The sequence below is a fragment of the Pelophylax lessonae genome (genome assembly GCF_965119305.1).
Source record: "Pelophylax lessonae genome assembly, chromosome: 12".
Lineage (NCBI taxonomy): Eukaryota > Metazoa > Chordata > Amphibia > Anura > Ranidae > Pelophylax > Pelophylax lessonae.
This window is the reverse complement of record NC_138779.1, coordinates 211,506,223-211,532,287: the sequence shown is the minus strand read 5'-3', so window position 1 is coordinate 211,532,287 and position 26,065 is coordinate 211,506,223. Positions and strand designations below refer to the sequence as shown.

The 26,065-nt window shown below is 40.4% G+C and overlaps 1 protein-coding gene across 1 annotated transcript; it reads left to right on the top strand.

Annotated features, from left to right (window-relative positions):
• On the top strand, window positions 1–24,690 carry LOC309568348 (alpha-tectorin-like; the record flags this gene model as incomplete). The annotated part of the gene is made up of 8 exons (XM_082274011.1): window positions 1–206; window positions 13,808–13,878; window positions 16,825–16,866; window positions 17,329–17,459; window positions 18,402–18,683; window positions 20,236–20,373; window positions 22,530–22,689; window positions 24,060–24,690. The coding sequence occupies 8 exons, from the start codon at window positions 1–3 to the stop codon at window positions 24,266–24,268; spliced, it is 1,239 nt and encodes a 412-aa protein (XP_082130137.1). The 3' UTR covers window positions 24,269–24,690.
• Between the last annotated feature and the right edge of the window lie 1,375 nt (window positions 24,691–26,065).

Here is a 26,065-nt window from a genome sequence, read left to right as displayed (position 1 = left end):
ATGTCAGGATACAAGCCAGGTCAGGATACAAGCCAGGTCAGGATACAAGCCAGGTCAGGATACAGACCAGGTCAGGATACAAGCCATGTCAGGATACAAGCCAGGTCAGGATACAAGCCAGGTCAGGATACAAGCCAGGTCAGGAGCAGATCAGTGGAACAGCAGCAAATGGAGCAGGCAGAAACGGTGGTCAAGGACAAACTGAGGTCAGTACAGGCAGAGATCAGGGAGTAGTCAGGACAAGCCGGGTCAGCAACTGGAGTCAGGATACAGGAACACAAGGTCTCAGGATACACAGGAGGCTAAAGACAAAGCAGCACTCATCCTGAGCACTGGTACAGTTTAAATAGCCCATTCGGCGCCATCAAGAGTACGCGTAGGCACGCCGATGCACACATGTATGCACATGTGTAGCCCCACGGCACCTAAAACACAAACAATGACCCTAAAAACTGGCAAAAACTAAATGTATTTTTGAATCTAACCTAAAATACTCTAACACTAATTGATGACACTAACACCGACACTAAAACCTACATTGACTCTAACGCTAACAATGGCACTGAGGGGTATATTCATATACAATTAGGATATAAATTTACCAAATGAAAATGCAATGCCAGTGTGAATAGGCAAAAAAAAAAATGCTAGAAGATAATTTCTTGTGCTGTCCAAACTTTTTTTATTTATTTAAACAGAAAATACTACATTTGGCCACTAGATTTGCTGCTATAGAGGCCTCTTATATAGCTACACTGACTACTGGAACCCTTATACCCAATTTAACAATGTTTAGTGAGAGGGGGAGGCATTCTGTAGTCCAGCCTTAAAGTGACTACCCTACCCCTTCATAGTTATACTAAGTAAGTGTTGTCACCTGGGTGCGGGTTCCCCGCATCCAACTCACATGACCAGCTCTCAATGGAGCCGGCATACACAGGTCCAGTGTGGCCGCAGTCCGAATAGCAGAAGTGTCCTGTGTGTCTTTGAGTCCGGTTCAGGTGCCAATTTAGGCAAAAGAATTCGGACATGAATCGCACCTGGACCGGTGAACAGGGAAACACCGGACCCCCTGCTGTGAACTGCAGCCGCACTTATGTGAACCTGACCTAAATGTATAACCCTGGGAAGATATTCTTAAAATAAATTCACTTCCTTGAATTGCTGCAGACAAAAAAAAATTCAGTCAGGCAGACATTGATATTCAAACAACCAAATCCCATCACAGTTCTCAAATATTTTATTAAGCTTTGTTGTTATACCGAGAAGTAGGCAAACAGTCATTTTAGATGTTAGCTGTCCAAATAATGATTATGGGATTGAAGTGGACAGCTCTAGGTGATGTCTGTAATCATCTATTCGTGGTTATATAGCTGGAACTGCATCTGCTTCAGTACAAGGTATGTAAATGTAGATGTGATAGATATATATATATATATATATATATATATATATATATATATATACAGTGGCGGCCCATTCATTGGGGGCACAGGGGCACCACCCCCCCATTCATGCATCCGGCCCCCTAATCTACACAAAGAGCCCCGGACGCATGGATTCCAATGGGGTTTTTTCTTTTTTTTAAGCACCTGATTAGAGCTAGAGACTCTAATAGGCTTCAAAAAAAGGGTGGGCTCGGGGCGCAGAGCACTGCGCCCTGAGCCCACCCAGTTGTATGACAATAGCAAATGAATATTCACTATTGTCACACGGATTCTCCTCCTGAGACCCGTTTCCCGATTGGCCAAAAGGAGAAGCCATGCTATTGACTAAGGAGGAGGGCGGAGACGCAGGGGAAGCCCGACCCACGGGGGAGACTGAGGGGGAAGCCGCTGCCTTCCCAGGGTGAGTGAGCCGGTGACCGGGGGGGGGGGGTGTGGTGTGCAGGCTAGTGTGGTCCGGGGGGGTATGGTATGTGGGCTGGTGTGACCCGTGTGTGGCCCCCCCGGCCCATGAAGCACCAGCCAATATATACATATATATATATATACAATGTATACATATATATATATATATATATATATATATATATATATATACAAAGTATATATATATATATATATATATGTATATATACAGTGGGGCAAATAATTATTTTTATCCCCTGCAGATTTTGTAAGTTTGCCCACTCACAGAGAAATGAAGGATCTACAATTTTTATCTTTTTTTTTTTTTTTCAAAACAAGGATTGCTTTTTATTGAACATATATATATGGTACAATAACCACAAGTACAAAAGTAGATCATAGAAGAATAGCATCATGTGAGGTAAAACAAAAAGCACACATTGTATATATAAAAGAGAACAGGCAAAATCATAGATGTATTTTAAATGATAGAGACAGAATATCAACCAAAAATCCAGAAAAAAAACACATGATACAAATGTTATAAGTTGCAGTTCAGTGAGTAAAATAAGTATTTGATCCCCAAGCAAAACATGACTTAGTACTTGGTGGAAAAACCCTTTTTGGCAAGCACAGAGGTCAGACGTTTCTTGTAGTTGGTGACCAGGTTTGCACACATCTCAGGAAGGATTTTGGTCCACTCTTCTTTACAGATCTTCTCTAAATCCTAAAGGTTTCTTGGCTGTCTCTTGGCAATTCGAAGTTTCAGCTCCCTCCATAAATTTTCTATAAGATTAAGGTCTGGAGACTGGCTAGGCCACTCCATGACCTTAATGTGCTTCTTCTGGAGTCACTCCTTTCCTGCCTTGGTAGTATGTTTTGGGTTATTGTCATGCCGGAAGACCCGTCCATGACCCATTTTAGGTTTCTGGTTTAAAGAAGAGGGTTCTCATCCAAAATGTTACCATACATGGCCCCGTCTATAGTCCCCTCAATGTGGCAATGTCAGCCTGTACCTTTAGCAGAGAAACAACCCCAAAGCATCAAGTTTCCACCTCCGTGCTTGACTGTAGGGATGGTGTTTGGGGTGGAGGAACTTGACTGGTCTGCACAGAGTCCTGACCTCAACCCGATAGAAGACCTTAGGGATCAATTAGAGCTGAGACTGAGAGCCAGGCCGCATCAGTGCCTGACCTCACAAATGTGCTTCTGGAAGAACGGTCAAATATTCCCATAGACACTCCTAAACCTTGTGAACAGCCTTCCCAGAAGAGTTGAAGCTGTTATAGCTGCAAAGGGTGGGCCAACTCAATATTGAACCCTACGGACTAAGACTGGGATGCCATTAAAGTTCATGTGTGTGTGTAAAGGCAGGTGTCCCAATACTTTTGGTAATATAGTGTATATATGTGTATATATATATATATATTTATATATATATATACAGTATCTCACAAAAGTGGTCACACCCCTCACATTTTTGTAAATATTTTATTCTATCTTTTCATGTGACAACACTGAAGAAATGACACTTTGCTACAATGTAAAGTAGTGAGTGTACAGCTTGTATAACAGTGTAAATTTGATGTCCCCTCAAAATAACTCAACACACAGACATTAACCACTTGCCGACCGCCGCAAGTACATTTACTGCGGCGGTCAGCCCCGTACAGGCAAAGTGACGTAGTACTACGTCGCTAGCCTGTGAGCCTCTAGGGGGCGAGCGCGCGCCGCCGGAGCCACGCTCCCGCCCCCGCTCGTTCCCTGACATGTCCGCGTGTGTGACCGGCGGACCCGATGTCCGCCGGCCACTCGCAATCTCCCGGTGGAGAGTGAGAAAGGCAGGTGACTGATGTAAACAAAGCCGCCTGTCATTCTCCCTGGTGTAACAGCAGAGATCATATGATCCTGCTATGTAGGATCGTATGTCTCTGTGGTTACATCACTAGCCACACCCCTTTACAGTTAGAAGCACGCCCCTAGGGACACACTTAACCCCTTGATCACTATTAAAGTTAACCCCTTCCCTGCCAGTGTCATTTTTACAGTAACAGTGCATATGTATAGCACTGATTACTGTAGTAATGTCACTTGTACCCCCAAAAGTGTCCAAACTGTCAGTTAAGGGTCCGATCTGTCCCCGCAATGTCGCAGTCCCGCAAAAAAAATCGCAGATCGCTGTCATTACTCGTTAAAAAAAAAAACAACAAAAATGCCAAAAATCTTTCCCTTAGTTAGTAAACGCAATAACTTTTGCGCAAACCAATCAAAATACGCTTATTGTGATTTTTTTTACCAAACATAGGTAGCAGAAAACAAAATGTTAAAAAATTTTGATTTTTACATTTTTTTTGGGGGGGGGGGGGATTTCATATAAAAAAATGTGAAAAATATTGTTATTTTTTCAAAATTGTTGCTCTTTTTTTGTTTATAGCGCAAAGTAAAAATCGCACAGGTGATCAAAAACCACTAAATGAAAGCTCTGCTTGAGGGAAAAAAAGGACGTCAATTTAATTTGGGTACAGCGTCGCACGACCGCGCAATTGTCAGTTAAAGTCACGCAGTGCCGAATCGCAAAATAGTGCCTGGTCGGGAAGGGGGTAAAATCTTCCGGGGCTGAGTCTAAACTGCTGGCAACAAAAGTGAGTACACCCCTAAGTGAAAATGTCCAAATTGGGCCCAAAGTGTCAATATTTTGTGTGGCCACCATTATTTTCTAGCACTGCCTTAACCCTCTTGGGCATGGAGTTCACCAGAGCTTCACAGATTGCCACTGAAGTCCTCTTCTACTCCTCCATGATGACATCACAGAGCTGGTGGATGTTAGAGACCTTGCGCTCCTTCACCTTCTGTTTGAGGATGCCCCACAGATGCTCAATAGGGTTTAGGTCTGGAGAAATGCTTGGCCAGTCCATCACCTTTACCCTCAGCTTCTTTAACAAGGCAGTGGTTGTCTCAGGTGTGTTTGGGGTCATTATGTTGAAATACTGCCCTGTGGGCCAGCGTGTCAGGCATATGTAAAACAAAGTTAATCAAAAAACGCATGCAGGGTTGCCTCTCGGTGGGCAGAGGGGGCATTAATGTGGTCCAGGGGGAAGTCCGAAGTTGGTCTGTTTTTTTTTTTTTTTTTTTTTTTTAATCTGGCTGGAGTTCAATTTTAAATGAAGATTAAGTCAGATCAGTTACAGAGGTATAAGTGGTGCCACCGTGGCTACAAAAATATAATGACTAAATGTTTAATAAAGGTGCACCTTTAGGTGTCCAAGGCCAAATAAAGCATTTTAATACAAAAGCCGTACATAAATATTTTTATAAGCCGTGTGCATCAGCATTTTTCCCAGCACTTAGCACAAGAATAAATCTTTAATGATATTTAAGATCTGTTTAAACATGAGAGGCCCCGCCCCTTTTATGAAGAGTATATAAGACTCCGCTCCTCCATGCTGAGGTATGACTGTGGAGCATCAGACTACACAGAGGTAAGTCAAAGATTCCATTGCTAGATAACAAGTTACATTTTAAGGGAATCTCTTTCCTCTCTGGGAATTAGGTAGATGGTGTGGGAACCTAGAGCTAGGAGTAGGTTATAGTTTTGTGTTCATATTGTTCTCATCGTTATCTTAACATGATCCTTGTGAAGCATCCAATTGGTAGGTAGGCCACTTTTGCACACCGAGGGGGTCAACGCTTCACCCTGAGTTGTGTAGGTAAAACTTTGATTTGGGAACTGAAGTGACACACCATTCAAAAAGATGTTTATTAATTGGGTGTAGTGGGCAACGCGTTTCGGAGGCTGAAATCAGGGTTCAAACCAGTAGCTGAACGACACCGTGTTGCAGTGTGCACACCTACAATCTAAATTACAACAATCCCCTGGACTTCCAGATTGTAAGCCCTACACTTTTAAAGCCCTGATGAGGGTCAGGACAAGTCTGATCATTGGAGGAGAGCAGACTGAACTAGAAAACTGACTACGTTGTGTTCTCAGGCCCAGTGTGGTCACTTTTTAATAGGAAAGCAGAGGGACTGGCAGGAACATCAGGGATTTCACACAAAGGAAGCAATACAAAGGGACTTTCTTATACAAGTACTGTACATGGTACAGCAGCCATATATCAGAAATATGAAATGCTGGGCTAACCAAGGCTGGCCTAAGACTTTGTGCTGCCTGGGTCCAAGAATGAAATGCTGCCCACCCCCTCAAAAAAAAAAATCTTGCCCACCAAAAGGCCCCCACATCCATTATTTTATATAAATATAACATTTAGGAAATATTATATACAGTATACTGTTATCTTCTTCCAGAACTCACCACCAGACAGGTCCACCAAACAATCGCTGTCTGTCCTCGGTCCTCCTGTCACTCCTGTGTCTGCCGCGGCCACCACCCTAGAAGGTCCAGCCTGTCCTGTATGAGATGGAGTGCGCTGTTGTCAAACGTCATTGCTGGAGATGCTCCCCCTCCTCATACTCATCAGTTTGCACTACAGGCGGCAGTATGAGATGGGGAAATGGCGCCTGTAATGCGCTGCAAACTGATGACACACAAGGCTGCTGGAAGAAAAATCTTGGGCGTCAATTTGCTGCCCCTCTCGGAGTTCTGCCTGGGTCCAATGGACCCAGCGGGACCCGTAGTAGGGCCGGCCCTGGGGGTAACAAACACTTTAATCATAGGCCAGTCCTATTATTGAGTTCTTTCATTCTACAACTGAACCACTCCCAGTTCCCCTTCACACTGGTGAATGTAAGCACGCCGTACGAGTTTTTGAAAAACGCATGTTGTGTTTTTTTATCGCAATTTAATGCATTGCACTAAATTTCAACGTAACTCGTATTGCAATTTCAATACATTTTATTGCGTTTTTCCTGGATTTTCTTACTGCATAGCACCCCATCGTACATTGATGCAACCGTTCTCCATACAAAAATTGGAGATTGCTACAATGTATATGAGAATTTCAATACAACTCAGTCCAGTATTTCAACACTTAACTGCATAATACTCCGATGTTTTATCTATGACATTGTACAATATGATGGTAATACAATGCCAAAAAAACCACCATCCATGTACCATGTATTCATACAACCTTCCATGAGTCACACAACATGAGAAATAACCAAATTCGATTGTTTCTCAGAGTTCCCGTGAGCTGACAACATGAAGACCATTCCTTTGCTGCTAGCTGGTAAGTTCTGTACAGTTTCCTACATGTCACAAAATGTAAAAGGCTGGGAGACCCAAGAAAAATTCCCGTTTTTTTTTTTTCAGTTTCGTTCGCCATAATTGGCCATGGATCTACTTTTTCAGGTAACAAATAAGAGTATAAAAATTCTAATAAATAATATGACATATTATTTTTTGGCAAGCCTGTTGAGCAATCTTTCTGCAGAAGCTGTTGGGGGCAACTCCAAGCAAAGAGCAAAGATATCTATCTCTAAAAATGATAACTATTGTATGACTGTCAGCGACTACTTATGTATTATTATTATTGCTAATGTTATAATATTAATATTCTTATTAATATTATTATTACTAATATTATAATAAGATATCTATCTCTACCTAGCTCTAAAAATGACAACTATTGTATGACTGTCAGCTACTACTTATGTATTATTATTAATATTGCTAATGTTATAATAGTAATATTATTATTAATACTATTATTACTAATATTATAATATTAATATTGTTTTGCATTATTATTATTATTATTCATTGTAGTAGTATGAATTAAAGCTGTGGGGGCAACTCCAAGCGAAGAGCAAAGATATCTATCTCTAAAAATTACAACTATTGTATGACTGTCAGCTACTACTTATGTATTAATATTAATATTGTTAATGTTATAATATTAATATTATTATCAATATTATCATTACTAATATTATAATATTAATATTGTTTTGTATTGTTATTATTATTATTATTATTATTATTATTATTATTATTATTATTAATTGTAGTAGTATGAATTAAAGCTGTGGGGGCAACTCCAAGCAAAGATATCTATCTATAGATATCTATATTTATACCAACATCAAAGAATTTTTGCCTGACAACTATTGTATGTCTGCTACTTCTTATGTTTTTATAATATTTTTATTATTATTGCTAATGTTATAATATTAATACTATTATTTGTATTATTATTATTTGTATTATTTTTCTTACTAATATTATAATAATAATAATATATTTTTTATTGTTATTATTAATATTATTAGTAGTATTAATTGTAGTAGTATGAATTAAAGCTGTGGGGGCAACTCCAAGCAAAGATATCTATCTATAGATATCTATATTTATACCAACATCAAAGAATTTTTGCCTGACAACTATTGTATGTCTGTTACTTCTTATGTATTTATAATATTTGTATTATTATTGCTAATGTTATAATATTAATACTATTATTTGTATTATTATTATTATTTTTATTATTTTACTTACTAATATTATAATAATAATATTATTTTTTTATTGTTATTATTAATATTATTAGTAGTATTAATTGTAGTAGTATGAATTAAAGCTGTGGGGGCAACTCCAAGCAAAGATATCTATCTATAGATATCTATATTTATATCAACATCAAAGAATTTTTGCCTGACAACTATTGTATGTCTGCTACTTCTTATGTTTTTATAATATTTTTATTATTATTGCTAATGTTATAATATTAATACTATTATTTGTATTATTATTATTTGTATTATTTTTCTTACTAATATTATAATAATAATAATATATTCTTTATTGTTATTATTAATATTATTAGTAGTAGTAATAGTAGTAGTAGTAGTAGTAGTAGTACCATTTAAAGCTGTGGGGGCAACTCCAAGCAAAGATATCTATCTATAGATATCTATATTTATATTTATCAACATCAAATAATTATTGCCTGACAACTATTGTATGTCTGCTACTCTTTATGTATTTATATTATTATTATTGCTAATGTTATAATATGAATATAATTATTTTTATTATTATTATTATTATAATATGAATATTATTTGGTTTTTTTTTTGAGTAATATTATTATTATCATTGTTAGTAGTAGTAGTAGTATTATTTATTAAAGCTGTGGGGGCAACTCCAAGCTAAGATATCTATCTATAAATATATATATTTATATTTATCAACATCAAATAAATTATTGCCTGACAATTATTGTATGTCTGTCAGCTACTACTTATGTATCATTATTATTATTATTATTATTATTGCCAATGTTATAATATTAATATTAATATTTTTGTATTATTATTATTAGTAGTAGTAGTAGTAGTAGTAGTATCATTTAAAGCTGTGGGGGCAACTCCAAGTAGATAGATAGATAGATAGATAGATAGATAGATAGATAGATAGATAGATAGATAGATAGATAGATAGATAGATAGATAGATAGATAGATAGATAGATAGATAGATAGATAGATAGATAGATAGATAGATAGATAGATAGATAGATAGATAGATAGATAGATAGATAGATAGATAGATAGATAGATAGATAGATAGATAGATAGATAGATAGATAGATAGATAGATAGATAGATTTATTTTTTAATTTACTTATTATTTATTTATTTATTTATTTTTCAACATCAAATAACTATAGCCTGGCAGGTATTTTATGTCTTTCAGCTACTACTGATGTATTAATATTATTGTTGTTATTATTATTATTATTATTATTATTATTATTATTACTATTATCATTTAAAGCTATAGGGACAACTCCAAACAAAGATATATGTCTATAAATTTATATTTATCTCTATCCACATCAAAAATATATTGCCTGGCAACTACAGTATAACTGTTAGCTACTACTGACTTAATATTATTACTATTATGATTAATAATACATTTTTTTTTAATTATTGTTAATAATATATTTACTATCATTGCTATAAAGTAATTTTCCATATTTTTAAAAAGTGTATCTAAACCCATAAACAGAAATGTAATATATTGCAGCTAACCAGTCCTTCGATGTAATGACTTCATTTGTTTTATTTTTTAAGCCCCGGTTCACACTTGTGCGCGTGCGGGGTTCGCATGTAATGTCGGAGCGCACTGCTCCGACATTACATGCGATCGGCTGAGCGGTGCGAGTTTAGCCATACAGTTTGTATGGCTAAATTCGCACCGCAGCCGCACCAAACACGCACAGGGACCCTTTTTGGCAGCCGCATCAGGATCGGATCGCACAGCGGTTCACACTTGTGCGATCCGATCCTGTGCGAACTGCACGATCGCACTGCGATATGCGATCAAACTGGGGGTGTCGTTAAGATTACATTGACACCCCCAGCATATCACATATGGCAGTGTGAACTGCCGGGGGTGCGTGTGCGATGCGGGAACAGGCTGCGAATTCGCAGCCTTCCCGCATCGCATAAATGTGAACCGAGCCTAAAGGCTTTCTTTTTTCTTTTTTTTTTTCAATTTGTTTTTATTATTTTTATGGAAAACAATACAAAAGGTTCCAACAAGAAAATAGAACATTGCATAAAACATTAACAAGGATTCCTAAAGGCTTTCTTTCCGTTATTATCACCTGGTGATCCTGCCAGTAGCAAACTTTCTATCCTAGGGTGACAATGTTCACTACACTGTAGCTATAGAAAAACAAATTTGTCACCCTAGGCCAGTGATGGTGAACCTCGGCACCCCAGATGTTTTGGAACTATGTTTCCCATGATGCTCATGCACTCTGCAGTATAGTTGAACATCATGGGAAATGTAGTTCCAAAACATCTGGGGTGCCGAGGTTCGCCATCACTGCCCTAGGCTGTTCTCCCCAATTGAATGTCAAAATACCCACCCCCTGCTGGCGCTCCTGGCTCTTTCCCGCTTCCAAGTGCCCCTACATTACAGAGAGAAGAGGTATTTTGTAGTTCACAGAGGAAGATAATAGCATTGATCAAGATATCAGGAATGTACAAGGACACTGGATTTCTGGCAGGATCAAAAGACATTTTTTTCAGGGCTTGCAGAAAATGTACAGTATATGGTGCGCCACCCAAATGCTATCAAACTTAAAAGCTTTCTTTGTCTTCTTCTGTAGTACCCTTCTTCCCGAACCGACATGTTACTGATGCATTTGATGGTAGGTGATATATATATATATATATACATATAATGTTTGAATTAGAGACAGAACCTCCATCAATTTAATACTAAAAGATCAAGCAGGAGTCCAAAAATATATGTTTGTTCCATTAAAATATTTCAAAAACATCCATCATAAGTGTATCCAATTAATTTATTTTTTAAAAAAAGTTTATTCATATTTTCAAAGAAACAAAGATGCAAATCATCAAAAGACAATTGTGTCAAAGAGAATATAAAATAGAAAGAGATGAAGGAAATGGGCTGATAGGCTTATTGTTATAAAGGCAGTACAAAGACAGATGGGCGGTACAACAGAAACAGTCGGTGTATAACCAATACAACCAGAGCATGAACACGTGCAAAAAAAATAAAAATATTAACTACGCAGAATTTTCACAACAGACATGACTCCCGAAACCCGGAGGAAGAGGGTGAGTCGGGTTTTCCGTACAAGCCAGTAAGAGAGAGGGGCTAGGGCAGTGGCGGCCCGTCCATTGGGGGCGCAGGGGTGCCGCCCCCCCTATCCATGCGTCCGACCCCCTAATCTACATGCAGGGCGCCGGACGCATGGATTCCAATAGGGGTTTTTTTTCTTTTTTTTTTGAAGCACATGATTAGAGCCAGAGGCTCTAATAGGCTTCAAAAAAGGGTGGGCTCGGGGCGCAGAGCACTGCTCCCTGAGCCCACCCAGTTGTGTGACAATAGCAAATTAATATTGTCACACGGATTGTCCTCCTGGTCCTGAGACCCATTTCCCGATTGGCCAAAAGGAGAAGCCATGCTATTGGCCAATGAGGAGGAGGAGGGAGGAGACGCAGGGGAAGCCCGACCCACAGAGCACACTCTCCACATGTCAGCCCAGGGTGAGTGAGCCGGTGACCGGGGGGGGGGGATTATGGTGTGCGAGATGGTGTGGTCCATGGCCATGGAGCACCAGCCGCCACTGGGCTAGGGTAATCCTAAAACCAAAAAAAGAAAAAAAATGGCTAATAAAAAAGAGGAGGAAAGAAGAGAGAAAAGAAGGGGGGAAGAGAAGGGAGGAGGAGGGTGTGGAGGGTAAATGGAATCCTGCGGGATACTATACTTCCGTGACAGAGTCACATTTATGTATCCAGTTTATTTCAGGAGCTGAAGGATACCCCCCCTTCATCAAGGGTTCAAATATTGGTAGAATTCAAAAATTCGACAGACCCAAGCTAATTCCTCTGTGGGGTATGGGGGGGGGTAAACAGTAAGTAAGTAATTGCTATCCAGCACACTGCTCAGCAGATTCAACTCTTGGCTTTTACTAATATTTCAAGCCCCAAGGAAGTGGACATCCTTGAACCCATGCAACGCATTGGCTACACTTTTTAGCTTCACATTGGTTGCACTTTTATGGGTTTATTTTAATGGGATAAACATAAATGTTTGGATTTCAACATTTGAGTATGGCAATCCTACTTGTCAATTAGTTTAATCTGAAGCATTCTGTAGCCCTGCCATTCTCACCCAGAGTTCCGTGAATCCCTAGAGTTCCTCCAAAGATTGCTAGGGGTTCTTTGAGCTGTGGCTGCGTGACCTCCCATCTGATGGTGCCTGCTTAAATCCAAAAGCAATGCCACTTGGCAAAGCCGGCAGCATGACACCAAAAGGTCTTTAAGGGTAGCATTCTCAACACCACTGCGAGGGTTGTATTCTTGCTACTGACCATCAGTGATGAATTGGTTTTAGTAATGGTTCCCTGAGACTTGAAAAAAAAGGTAGAGAAAGTAAAATGGTTCAGAAGGTCTGCTTTAGATCCAATCTATGTCCTTTTATACAAGCTGCCCGTCCAGTGTTAATGCACTCCTATCATCAGGCGGGACTGGGCCGGGGGGTCAGGGGGGGCAATTGCCCCCTGGGCCTCTCTGATGCCGTAAAAAGGCTGCACTGCTTCTGCCACAGATATGCCTAAAGGATTCCTGTTGAAGAGAAGTAAAAAGTCTCTGCAACTGACCTACTGAGTGCGGGATGAAGACAAGGACAGACCGTAGGACTCCCCCCCGTTTCCAGCATGGATGGTGTAAACTGTGTCTGAGCAGAGGCCAGTTCCATGCCCCAATGGTGACTCTTCTGCCCCAGCCAGCCCCGACCAAGCTGTCCCAGCTCCCCCCAACCGGCCCCTGCTGGCCAGGTCGGGAACCCGGATTCAGCCGCTAAGTGCAGAGTATTTTGATCAGGGCTTCAGCTTGGAATGGGGATTAGGAGGAGGATGGGAAGAAGAAGAGCGGGAGGGGGACTGAGTCATTGTTCCATGGGCCTCTGGTTTGTACTAGCCCCCTGGGCCAAAAGTTGCCAGTCTGCCCCTACCTATCATCCAACTCCAATCTATCCCGTAGAGTTAGACTTACCTTGGAGGTCCCTCACCATCCACCTATTGTTTTTTTCTCAAGCTTTTAAAGTGATTGTAAAGTAATTTATGGTTTAAAATAACAAACATGTCATCCTTAACTACTCTGTGCAACAGTTTTGCACAGAGCTGCCCTAATCCTTCTCTTCTGGTGTCCCCTGCTGGCGCTCCTGGCTCTTCCGCTTTCAAGTGCCCCTATAACAAGTGCCATATGGGGACACTCATGCAAGCTTTATTCCTACATTAACACACACAACTTAGCTTGGCACCATCCCCGCTCTCTCCTCACAGACTGTGATTTACAGCAACCGGAGCCAATATCTCCCACTGCTGCCTCCATGTCCAGTGAGGAGCGAGAGACAGAAGAGAGCTGCTTCTCTTGGGCGCATCACTGGGTCAAGATTAGGCTCAGGCTCAACTGCTTTAAAACTTTTTACAGCATATGTTGTGTTAGCCCAATTACTAAACACATCTCTTCCACTTTTCCTGTAGTTTCAGCCCAACAGCAACAACAGAATTCATACGGTAGGTAAAAATAGTTTTATACGCTATATAGAATATGTACATACAGTATATTCTTTTTTGAGATCTGCTTTTATTCTTTATTTGCTTATCTACCTTTATACGTTTGTTGGTTTACTTTTCGGCTAGAGAGCAGATGTATTTATTTATTATAGACATTTTTACGGTGCTTTACAGACTAGACAATCCCATTAGTTAATGCAACCAAAGAATTTACAATCTAAGGTCCCTATCTCATATAGTAGGGCCAATTTACCTATCAGCAAGTCTTTGGCATGGAGAAGGAAACCAAAATGTCCTGAAGAAACGTATGCAATTCCTATGCAGATAGTGCCCTGCCCGGGATTCAAACCAAGGGCCCAGTGAAGCAAGGCAGAAGTACACCACTAGGCCACTATGATTTCTGCTTAATAACATTCCTGGATATGTACTTTGATTAAAGACTAACTCAAGACAAACTCTTTTTTTTTTTTTTTAGTTTGGATAGAATGAGAATCTCTGTCAAATATGTGTCCTCATTTGGGAAACTTCCCATCAATTCCTGTCTATTTGAAAAGTGTCAGATAGGATGGGTACTGAGGACTGGACCCCATGGGGTACTAGACCCCATGAAGGAGATTTCCCCTTGCTTCCTGTTGTCAGACAGAACAGGAAAAGTAGCAAGATCTTCTCAACTATGATTCTAATTTATTTACATCCTTGGGCCAACCCATGTTGAAGGAACATGGATTCCTAAGGCCAACACTCTTGCTTTGTGAAAAAAAAGGCACGCTTGACTTGATCTACAGAAGGATTAGGAGTGGGCACCTTTTAAAAATATGACATTTTTATGAATTTCCCATTGCCTCTTGTCCAGGTGACAGGTGTCAGACAGAACAGGAAGAGTATAGAGATCTCCTCAACTATGATGCTAATCTATTCAGACATCCTTGGGCCAACCTATATTGAGGGAACATGGATTCCGAAGGCCAATGCTATTGCTGTGTGAAAAAAAATTGCACACATGACTCGATCTCCCAAAGGATTTTGATGGGGGTGGGGGACCCTTTATAATGATGAAAAAACATACAATAGACAACATTATTCACCATTAAAGGAATTTCCCATTGCCTCTTGTCCAGGTGACAGGTGTCAGACAGAACGGGAAGAGTATTGTCAGGGTTACCTGATCCGAGGCCGAGGTACTGAGAGGGCTCCCCTTGCGGCTCAGTGCGGCACACCCATGGAGATGGTACAGAGGGTGTAGCGCCCCAAGTGGCACGGGTTACCAGCTGCAGGCAGGTAGGTAGAACCAGAAGCAATCCGAGGGTGAACAGGATGGAACCACAGCAGGGTAGGAGTCTTCAAGGGCTCTGGAGCAAATGGGCTGCTTTGTGCCAAGGAATAGTCTCTGGTAGCGGAGACAAAAACTGGCCGAGGTCTGGGACTGGAGCAGGCAGCGGGAACCATGGTACAAGCCGAGGTAATGCACAGGAGACAACCAGAATAGCCGAGGTCTTGAAGCAAGCTGGGTCATACACGGTAGGTAACAGAAGCACGGTCAGTGGAAGAAGCCAAGGGTCAAACCAGGAGCAGGAGATCAAATGGAATCAGGAACAAGCCGAGGTCACAACAGGAAGTCCAAACAGGAAACAGGAAGCACAGGAACACAGGAAGCTGAGACATAATCCAGCAATGAGTCTGATCCTATGGCCACCTTTTATAGGCCAGCAGAGGGCAGTGTCAATTGAGGCAGGAATGACCATTGCTATTACTGGCAATGTTGCCAGTTCTCCTACGGCCATTTTCTCGACGGGCCAGCAGAGGGCTGTGTCGATTGAGCCAGAAGCGTCCATTGCTATTACTGGAAATGTTATTTCTCCTATGGCCATTTCCCTGACAAGTATAGAGATCTCCTCAACTATGATGCTAATCTATGCAGACATCCTTGGGTCAATCTATATTGAAGGAACATGGATTTCTAAGGCCAATGCTCTTGCTGTGTGAAAAAAAAAAAAAACACATGACTTGATCTCCCAAAGGAATATGATGGGGCAGGGGGACCTTTTATAATTATGAAAAAACATACAATAGACAGCTTTAGTCACCATGAAAGGGATTTCCCCTTGCCTTGTGTCCAGGTAACAAGTGTCAGACAGAACAGGAAGAGTATAGAGATCGCCTCAATCTATGCAGATATCCTTGGGTCAACCTATATTGAAGGAACATGGATTCCTAAGGCCAATATTCTTGGTGTGAAAAAAATGCACAGTTGACTTGATCTACAGAAAGATTATGATGGGGCACCATTTATAAATATGAAAAAACATACAATAGACAGATTTAGTCACCATGAAAGAGATTTCCCATTGCTTCCTGTCCAGAGAACAGTTGTCAGACAAAACAGGAAGAGTAGAGATATCTCCGAGCCTTCAACTATGATGCTAATCTATTAAGACATCCTCAAGCCAACCTATGTTGAAGGAACATGGATTCCTAATGCCAATGCTCTTGGTGTGTAAAAAAAAAAAAAAAAAAAATTAACACCTGACTTGATCTTTGGAAATATGATGATGGGGGTGGGGGACCTTTTATAATAATACATAAACATACGATAGACAGCTTTTTAATCTATATAAACCAAGTCAACAGAGAGCAGTGGTCTTAGGTATCAAGAAGGTTTCTACTGAGAGGGCCTTGATAGCAAGAAATTAATTAAACCATGAGTAAAAGGTAAGTAGGTAAATAAAGGAAGGCTGTAAAATGTATACACCCATTATATGTAGAGAAATGCTGAGAAAAGTGTCCTCCGACCATTTTTTTTTTTATTTTGTGGATAATATTTAATCAGTATTTTTAAAATCTCCCAACCATTTCACAGTATGTGGCATGTTCTTTAGAGTGTATCAGATGAAATTTGAGTGGCCACCCAGTTACTGTCATGCTAAACTGATTTTTTTTTTTGGGTAGAATCTTCTGAACAGGACCAGCAGATTGCATACGAAAATGATGGTAGGCAAAGAGCAATTTATATATAAATATAAATATACATACATATATATATATATATATATATATATATATATACAGTATATATTAATATGTATATTATTTAGTTATTTTTGTAAATTGTAATTTATTTAAAAATTGAGGTACTTGGAAAATTATTATTTATCTAATTTTATTATGTTATTTATATATATATATATATATATATATATATATATATATATATATATTTTCATTTATTTCTCTATTGACTACAATGCAGTTGAGTAGCCAAATTTTTGGTCAAAATTTCAACTTTTTTTCTGAAATTTTGAGGAAATTAAAACTCTCATTTTCAATTATTCTTATTATAATAATAAAATAATTTATAATTATTCTTATAGGCAACATAGCCATGATTCAAATGCTTTTTTGTGTTCAGCTTTATGGCTGTTTTTGATGCCATATTAAGAATTTTTTTTCCAGATGATATTCTTTATTCATTTGGGGAAGAGCAGGGTGATAAGGTAACCCCAATAGGCGATGATGGCTGCTCTGAACAAGAACATCTTGATGAAGAGTTTAAATTCTTTGGGAAATCTTACAAATGTCTGTATGTAAGTATGGCTTTAATTAAAGTGAAACTCTCTCATAAAAATAATTTCCAGGCAGATATAAAAGATACACATACATGCAGTTCTATATCCATTCATAAACCATTAAATGTATTTTTTTTTTAATGCAACTAGTAGAAGTGTTAGAATTGGCATTAGCCTCTTACAATCCCCTGTGAACCAACAGACTGGGAGGGACGTGGGGGGGGGGGGGGCAGGATTGGGAGCAAATTGGGTGTCCTGTATGGAAATATGATTAGAAGCAGAAAATTGACAGTGAGCAGAAAGATTGCCCCACCACTCTGCTGCTGCTCCTTCATTGTCCAGTCAATGTCACCACTGTGTTCTTTAAAGCAGAGCTAAATGTAATAAAATGCATTCAATTACATTTACCTGCCTGCTTGCAATCTTCCTTAGAATGTACATGGAGCTGCACATGCGCAGCTCCATCTACATTTATGGCACAGTGCCAGAGTGCAGGGATGAATGAGTGACGTCAGCCTGCACCGGCTGTAAACCGGCACCCGGAAGAGATCAGAGAGAAGATGGCAGTGAGGGATCTCACGCCATTGGAGAATAGGTGAGTATTTCTAACTTGAGTTCCAAATTAACTGTATCAGGGGAAGCTGATTGGCCTGGTTGTGCCATGTGCTGGTAAATTTCAGGGCTGCATGGACAGAAATGCAACTCCATTTTCAGGTAGAACAGCATCTTTATATGTATTTCATCTGTATATTTGGCCCAGAGTTCAGCTTTGTGGCACCTTCCTCTACTTTAAGCTGTGGACAGGTTTTCTTTGAGGTTACCTGGCAGTCCCTCCAGGTGGGCACACTCAGCAAACGGGCGTAGTCTGGAATTCTGACATACCACGTAATCTCCATCCTACAGTGCCATGCAGGTCCCTCCCTACTGGACACATTTGATTGATAAGCTTTTTCTTTACAGGTGTGCAACAATGGTGTGATCTCCTTCAACACTGCAGTGTCACAATACACACCCGATGCGTTCCCCTTGACAGATGGGCAGGTCTTTATCACACCATTCTGGGGGGATGTAGATAATGAGTTGGGAGGACTCGTGTACTACAGAGAGACCAAAGATGAAGCCACTCTGCAAAGGATCACATCCGATATGGCCAAACATCTCCCACACCTTCATTATGTTGCAAAATGGGCCTACATCGCCACTTGGCACAATGTGGTCTTTTATGGGGCAGCTATTAAAAAGGTAAGTGTTACCTTCAGGTGTTTGTAATTTTATCTACACTGGCTACAACTGCACACAAACAAAATGCCTTCACTGGGTACTATAGTAAATAGATAGTATACAAAAACTATAGCTCTGAACTACAGCTATGTGCCATTCGGTATCCATTAGAACAAACACCAGGCAAGCTGTATGTAGGTTCAAACAGGAAGACAATTTATTGGAAGCACACAGCACACTTTTATACAGAATTTGGAACATCCTGCCCCCAACAACCGCTTTCCCATTGGTCAATTGCACAGTACATGCCGTTCTCCTTCAGGTCCTCCTTAGCCATGCAAATGAGGACTTGAAAATGAGTCAGCAGGGATTGGTCAGGTAGCTTGATTAGAAGGACTGTTATGTGTAATGAGACAGAAGCCCCCAGGGGACAATCAATGTACACAATAGCCAGACACAGAACAATGGTTCCATAACGAGCCCCCAATACACATTACTCTGAGTGTCAATACATCCCTTAGCAGACAACAGGTGAGTTCATTAGCACACCTGACAATAGGTGAATGGAAAGCCACCCCAGACAAAAGCAAAATTGTTAGACAGTCAGTCTCCTCATTGAACTTCCTGGAATGACCATACTAGGAGTTGTACTTCCTGGTCAGAGACCTCATGGCAAATGGGAACAAATCTCAATATTTCTACATGGAGACCTTGCTGACAAATATGAAGTAATCCAAACTATCACCCATCTGTCCTTAAATTCCAGTGACAGTGAACACCGTCACAAGGCCGTATACAAACAAACACTGGGGCCTTCTGTTGAATCTTGAAACACTCCCATTAGGTGGGTCCCAGTAAATTGCATCCATGCTTGTGGGATTACTGGGGACTTGTCCAACAGGGCATGCCAAGCTCCTCATTGTCCTTCGCCCCTTGCATGTGGCTTTTAATCTCTGAAGGTAAAATGGGCTGAGATAGGTTTTGGCGCAAATGGCCACCCCAAAAAAACTATATCCATAATGAGTTTGCCTGAGTAGGTGTGCTGTAGTAGCCGAACAGGTGTGGAGTGTAAGTACCACCAAGGGTCCCACTGGTCAACATGCTAACAGGATTTGTTCATAAGCTTATTGCATAAAAATGGCAGAAGGTTAATGGTAAACTCTACTAGACATCATAAAACCAAGGTCAGTTGATGTGAAAATGACTGATAGTAATATAGAAGAACTTTGAGTTGAACAATTGCGTTGGATTAGCTACCTTCATCGGAGCTTCAAAGTTGCTACTTTCTTTTGGACAGTCTTTTCATTATAAATATTTGAATTTGTTTATTACTGAGAATAGTTTTGCTCCATACTAGGTGTCATATATTAGGTATATATAATTCTTTATTTTTTTTATTTTATCTATATTTTACCAGTTATTCTAACTGACCATGAGTTGTAGATATCATCATTTTAGCAGGGGATTCCTGAGTTGTTTTTAGGGATCCTCTGTGGTAAGAAGGTTGAAAGGCTCTATTGTAGAATAGAATTATATAATTTATACAATATATTTTGTTGTTCTTGTCATCCAGAGAAACACATTCCAGGCTGTCCTTACCAGTGATGGATACCAGTATTTCGTCATTCTGAATTACAAGAAGATCCAGTGGACAACTGGAACTGCCAGTGAAGGAGACCCCAACACCGGTTTGGGTGGCACTCCAGCTCAGGTACCACCTAATCAGTTACTATATTGGTACAAATTAAAAATAATACTGTATTTACAATTATTATGAAAATGAAACTCTGCAAGTATGGTCAGAATTTTATTACAAAAGGAAAGCATATTTGTTTGCCTAGTCTTTCTTTCTTTGTCATTGTTCTGGCTAATATATATGTTTTTTTTTTTTCGAAAGGTAAATATGAAATATAGCCTTTGAAAATGTTGTATTCTTATTTCCATCCAGCAGGTAGAACTCTTTAGATGTTTCCTGGGCCTAATACTAACATCTCTTTTCAAAAAAATATCTGTTGCTTACAGAGCTCAATAGCTCATGCTACAATTTGCATTAAAGCAAAACAGTATAGCAACCTCCTAGGTAGGTGCTAGAGAGTGAGTATAGTTTTGGCTCTTTCTGCCTATCAGAGGAACAGCTGGTAAATTCTATATTGCTTACTGCTTAACAGGGAACAGGATCTGTGAGTTAGGTCTGCTTAATGTGCTCAGTGTATGATTTATCTGGTCTGGGGAGTGTCCCCACTGGTCCAATGGGGAGGCACATTGGACAGTGGAGGAAACCTGGCAAATGAGTATGTAGGCTTTGATACAGCCCCAGTGATTGGCACAGACTGATAGTCTCGGTGCATTGTGGGGTGTGGTTTAAAGGCCAGGAGCACATGTGCTTGGGGGTCTTTGGCTGGGGAGCAGAGTCCCGGAAGGAGGGTGGCGGCTGCCTCCTCCTCCTCTGCAGCAGTTGGTGTATGGTCACAGGCAGTCGGCCTGGTAAGCCAGAAGGAAGGAGCTGAACCTAGAGGTCCAGGAGAGCTGACTAGAGGGGTTGAGATACTGGAGAACCTGGAAAAACAGTATCGTAAGTACAGGGGATCGTGTCTAAGGGCCTGACCAGAAAGGGGGCCACCCCAGAGTAGAGTAGTCAGAGGATGGGTGTCAGCTGGTGGATAGAAAGGGGGTGCTAGGCGAGTACGCTGAAGATAAGTGCTAAGCAAGCTGTCTATTCAGGAACTTTACCTCAGATTCATCTAGTGGCAAGGTGAAATTTCAGCCTAGCCACATCCTAGAAGTCCTCAACATTGTGAATAGTTTAAGTTTTGGAATATCCCACTGTTTCCTTCTCCCATCCCCATATAAAGTAAAAACAACAACCCCTAGACTGTTTATTGACTGAGCTGGAGAGTTAAGTGTTAGGATTCTGTATGCAGTTGCTACCGGTAACTCAGAGGGACCCGAAAAGGTGAGAAATCCAGCAGCCCTCAAGGGGGCAGTGCTACAACAGATTTAGAGCAATGACTCCTCCCCCTCTGTTTCAGATGGGGACCTACAGATATTTTTCAGACTAATACTAACAGGATCTCTATTGAAAAAAAAAATCTGTTTCTCACAGAGCTAAATAGCTCAAGCTACAATTTATACATAAGCCAAACGGTGAATGGTTCAAAGCAGTGACTCCTATCCCTTTGCTCCTGATGGGAACCTTCAGATTTTTCCCAACCTACAACCAGCATCTTTGTTGAAAGTTGACTACAGAGCTCAATAGCTAAAGCTAAAATTTACACACAAGAAGAAGCTAAATCATAAAAACAAAACGATTTGGTGCAGTGACTCCTTTCTCTCATTGCCATCTATATTCCAGAGGGGGCTACGAAGGCTCAATCAGAGAGAGAGTCTGAAAATAAACAGCTTCTGCTGTTCTCTCATACCACAAGAGCCTATGAATTCTGTGTCATTGCTGCACCCTGTTATAGAGTGACTCTATTTCAACAACAAAAAAACATTAAATTAGAACCATCCGATAAAAGAAGAATGTCTACCTGTCTGGTGGGCACCAAATCCAGTCTTGAGTTATGGCTGCCGCAGGCAACCAATGTTTTTGGGTGGTAGCCAAAGATCAGCAAAATAACCAAGAGTTAATTCACTGGCCACTGGTGTTTTAAGTTTATTTCTTTGTCTTTTACAGGCTGGATGCAGTTTATTTTATTTATTTATTTTTTTTTTGGGGGGGGGTAGCAAAAGGTTTTGTTTCAAATGTTATCCATTTAGAAAAAAAAATACCATTGAAAAAAAATATGAAGACATTTAAATAAATTGTTTCCAAATTTGTAATTATTGTAATTATTATTGATAAGTCATTTGCGTGCCGTTTCCCAGGCTGGATTTAACAGCGGCGATGAAACAAACTACTTCAACATTCCTGGATCCAAAACCAACGAGGTGCTGAAAATCGTATCCACATCCAATGTGAACCACCCCGGACGCTGGATATTCCAAGTAGATCAATTTAAGGCTCCAGGAGGCTGCATCTTTCAAGGTACTTGGGAAATGTAGTAAAAGAGAGAATAGCTGATCATGTGGTATTTTTGAGCATAATTTATTGATTGATTTAATTTTTTTTTTTTAATTCATATATTTATTTATTTTATTTTTTAGAAAATATTACATGTTTGGGGCTAACAATTTTTGTTTTGTTTCCAATTTTTTTTTTTTTTTAATTTCAGTTAGATTATTTTTTTATCCTTAGATAAATCACATGTGGATATTTAAAAAAAAATACCATTTGTAGTTAACAAGTTGTGAGTGTAAGACTAATACCCTGGGATCCTTGCAGTGTAACATCAGTATCTCAGTAAAGGGAGTAAAGAATTAAAGGCAATGTCTCCTTCTCTATGTGGCTGTAGCCCAGCACCTGGCTACACGTGGAATGCTACTTTAAGATAAAATGTTTCGAGCACCAATTAATTGTTGTGATTAATTTTTATAATAGATGTTTATTACCAATATTGACAAAAACAGGAGATTGATATGCGGGTGTGCTTAAGCGCCCATTCAGACTGGCGCGACACGACTTGCTGGGGCGACCTGTGAAGTCGCGGTGCACAGCGTGACAAGTCGGCGCGACTTGCAGGGACTTCATATAATTGAAGTCAATGCAAGTCGCCTCCAGGTCGCCCCAAAGTAGTACAGGACCCTTTTTCTAAGTCGGAGCGACTTGTGTCGCTCCTATTAGAACGGGTCCTGTACTATTCAATGGCGAGCGACCGACCGCGACTTGTCAGGCGACCAAGTCGCCTGACAAGTCGCGCTAGTGTGAATGGACCCTAAAAGGTTTGCTTGTAACATATTCCGGCCTTTAATTCCACTTTAAGTTATTGTTCGCCAGGGGAGGACTGGGCCAAGGGGCAGGGGGCAATTGCCCCCTGGGCCACTCTGATGCCCCGTAAAAAGGCTGCACTGCATCTGCCACAGACATGCCTAAAGGATTCCTGGTGAAGAGAAGTAAAAAGTCCCCACCGCTGACCTACTGAGTGCGGGTTGAAGGCGAGGCAAAGAGCAGCCCCCCCCCCCCCCAGCATGGAAGGCATAAACTGTGTCTGAGCAGAAGCCAGTTCCATGCCCCACTGGAGACTGTTCTCCCCCGTCCAGCCCCGACCAAGCTGCCCCAGCTCCGCCCAACCGCCCCCTGCTGACCAGGTCGGGAACCCGGATTCAGCCGGTAAGTAGAGAGTATCTGGAGCAGAGCTTCAGCTTGGAATGGGGGTCAGGAAGAGAATGGGAAGAGGGAAAGTGGGAGGGGGGCTGAGTTACTGCACCATGGGCCTTTGGTTTGTACTTGCCCCCTAGGCCGAAAGTTGCCAGTCAGCCCCTGTTGGTCGCTGACCACATTCTTTATTTATTTTGCAGCAAAGTTTGCCAGCGAAGGAGTTCCATTCTGGAAAGACTCTGTCTGCAGCAGCAAGTGTCTTTGCCAGGATAACAAGGTGAACTGTGTGGCCCAGGTCTGCCCCCCACACAGCACCTGCGAGTTGATGGGATCCTTCTACACCTGCAAACTCCAAGCACAGGTGCCAGAACCAGAACCAGAACAAAAACCAGAAAAGACCTGCGTCTGAGAACAGCCATCTCAGTTGGATCTTGGCCAAATTCACCTAAACTTTCAACTTGATCAAATCTAACTTGTGCAATGTAGAAGGTCGTAAACTGAGCTTTGGAAAAGGGAACGTCCAATCTGAAGGCAATCAGTCACAAAGTGCAATGCTTTTAGGAGAAGCCTCTGATGCAAGCTGCAGAATCCCAATCCATTTACTAATCCCTGTGACCTGTGGTGGAGCTGAATAGGTTGACCAACACCACCAGAAATCATTTATGGAAAGGTAGCTTCCACCTGAGGCTTCTCCTGTCTGATTGATTCTTTCAAGAAACTTTCATTGTTCTGACTAATTTAATCAGAATAAAGCTGAAATCTGATTGGTTTATGTTAGCTATTCTGATGATTGTTTGCTTTGCTTTCATTAAATAAAAATCATTAAGATCATGAGATGTCATTCGTTCTTCTTATGGCCAGGCTCACAGCAAGGGAATGGATCATTGGAAATAAAGACATGAGTCTTACTGAATTTCATTAAATACATTGAATAACATGTTTTTAATCACTTCAAGCTTAAAACATGTATTTTCTATGATCGTCAGCTCCATCTAGTGGCCATAATGCGGTGGGTTTAGGAAAATGCCACATTATGGCCACTAGATGGAGATGACGATAACAGCTAATATACATATTAGACCAGCCTTCCTCAATCTTTTCAACACAGAGGAACCCTTGAAATAAATTTCTGGTCTCGGGGAACCCCTGCTAAAAATCTACAACTCATGACTCATTAGTGTGACAGTCAGAGGGAAGAATGCTCCTTACTCTTGTCATCATTGGGAAGAATTACCCCCTTACAGATAGCTAAAAGGAACAATGGTGTCATTGAGAACTTATCTGAGAGGCAGAAATTGCCCATTGCTCAAGGAACCCCTAGCAACCTCAGGAGGAACCCTGGTTGAGAAACCCTATATTAGACAAATTACGGGGATTATTTGTGACCCCCTTTTAGACCCCCCAAATGTTTTACCTGCTAAAGAATTTGTATTACTGTTCATCCAGTCCTGAGATTTACACAGCTCATTCACACAGCACAGCCCTATCTGGCAGGGCAGGAGCCCTTCATTTAGTCCACTGCAGTTCAGGTCTTGTCCCTTCCCCAGCCTTGGACTGGACAGTAAAAGGAGAAGCAGCAGACTGATAGGCCCTTCTCTCTGTCACTTAGCTCTCTCCTCCTATCAGTATGTTTCATAATGTTGGACATTCAGATTTTAGAAGTACTGAGAACTATAAAAGGTAATTAAGGGGGTCAACAGCACTCCCTCCCTAAAAAGGCTATCAGGGTTTAGGATTGTCTGTTCCATCTAATGGCCAAAATGGGGTGTGAAATATCTCAGAAAAAATATATTTGAGTTTGGCCACTAGATGGAGCTGAGATCATAAGAATTAATCTATTAGAGAGAATACAGGGGGAATTAATCCAGCCTGCATGAATGTGTGTGACATTGGTCCAACAAATGTTTTATAAAGAGACCCCTTAGTGTAATTTAGGATGATTTGTTGTATAATCTGTATACTTTTGATTTACAGTAAAACTGCTCTTGTTTTTAAAAAAATTAACACTAGTCAAAGTGGAAAAGATAGCATTTTTTTTTTACATCTTTTTAAATAATATAGCCTAAAGAAAGCCTAGTTTGTCCCATCAAAAAAATAATGTATGCATTATTTTATTATCCTAAGATTAGCTAAATTTATCACTAAATAAACATGCCCATAGTGGAAATGTAAAAATTGTTCTAGTCCAATAGGGAATGGGGGTAAG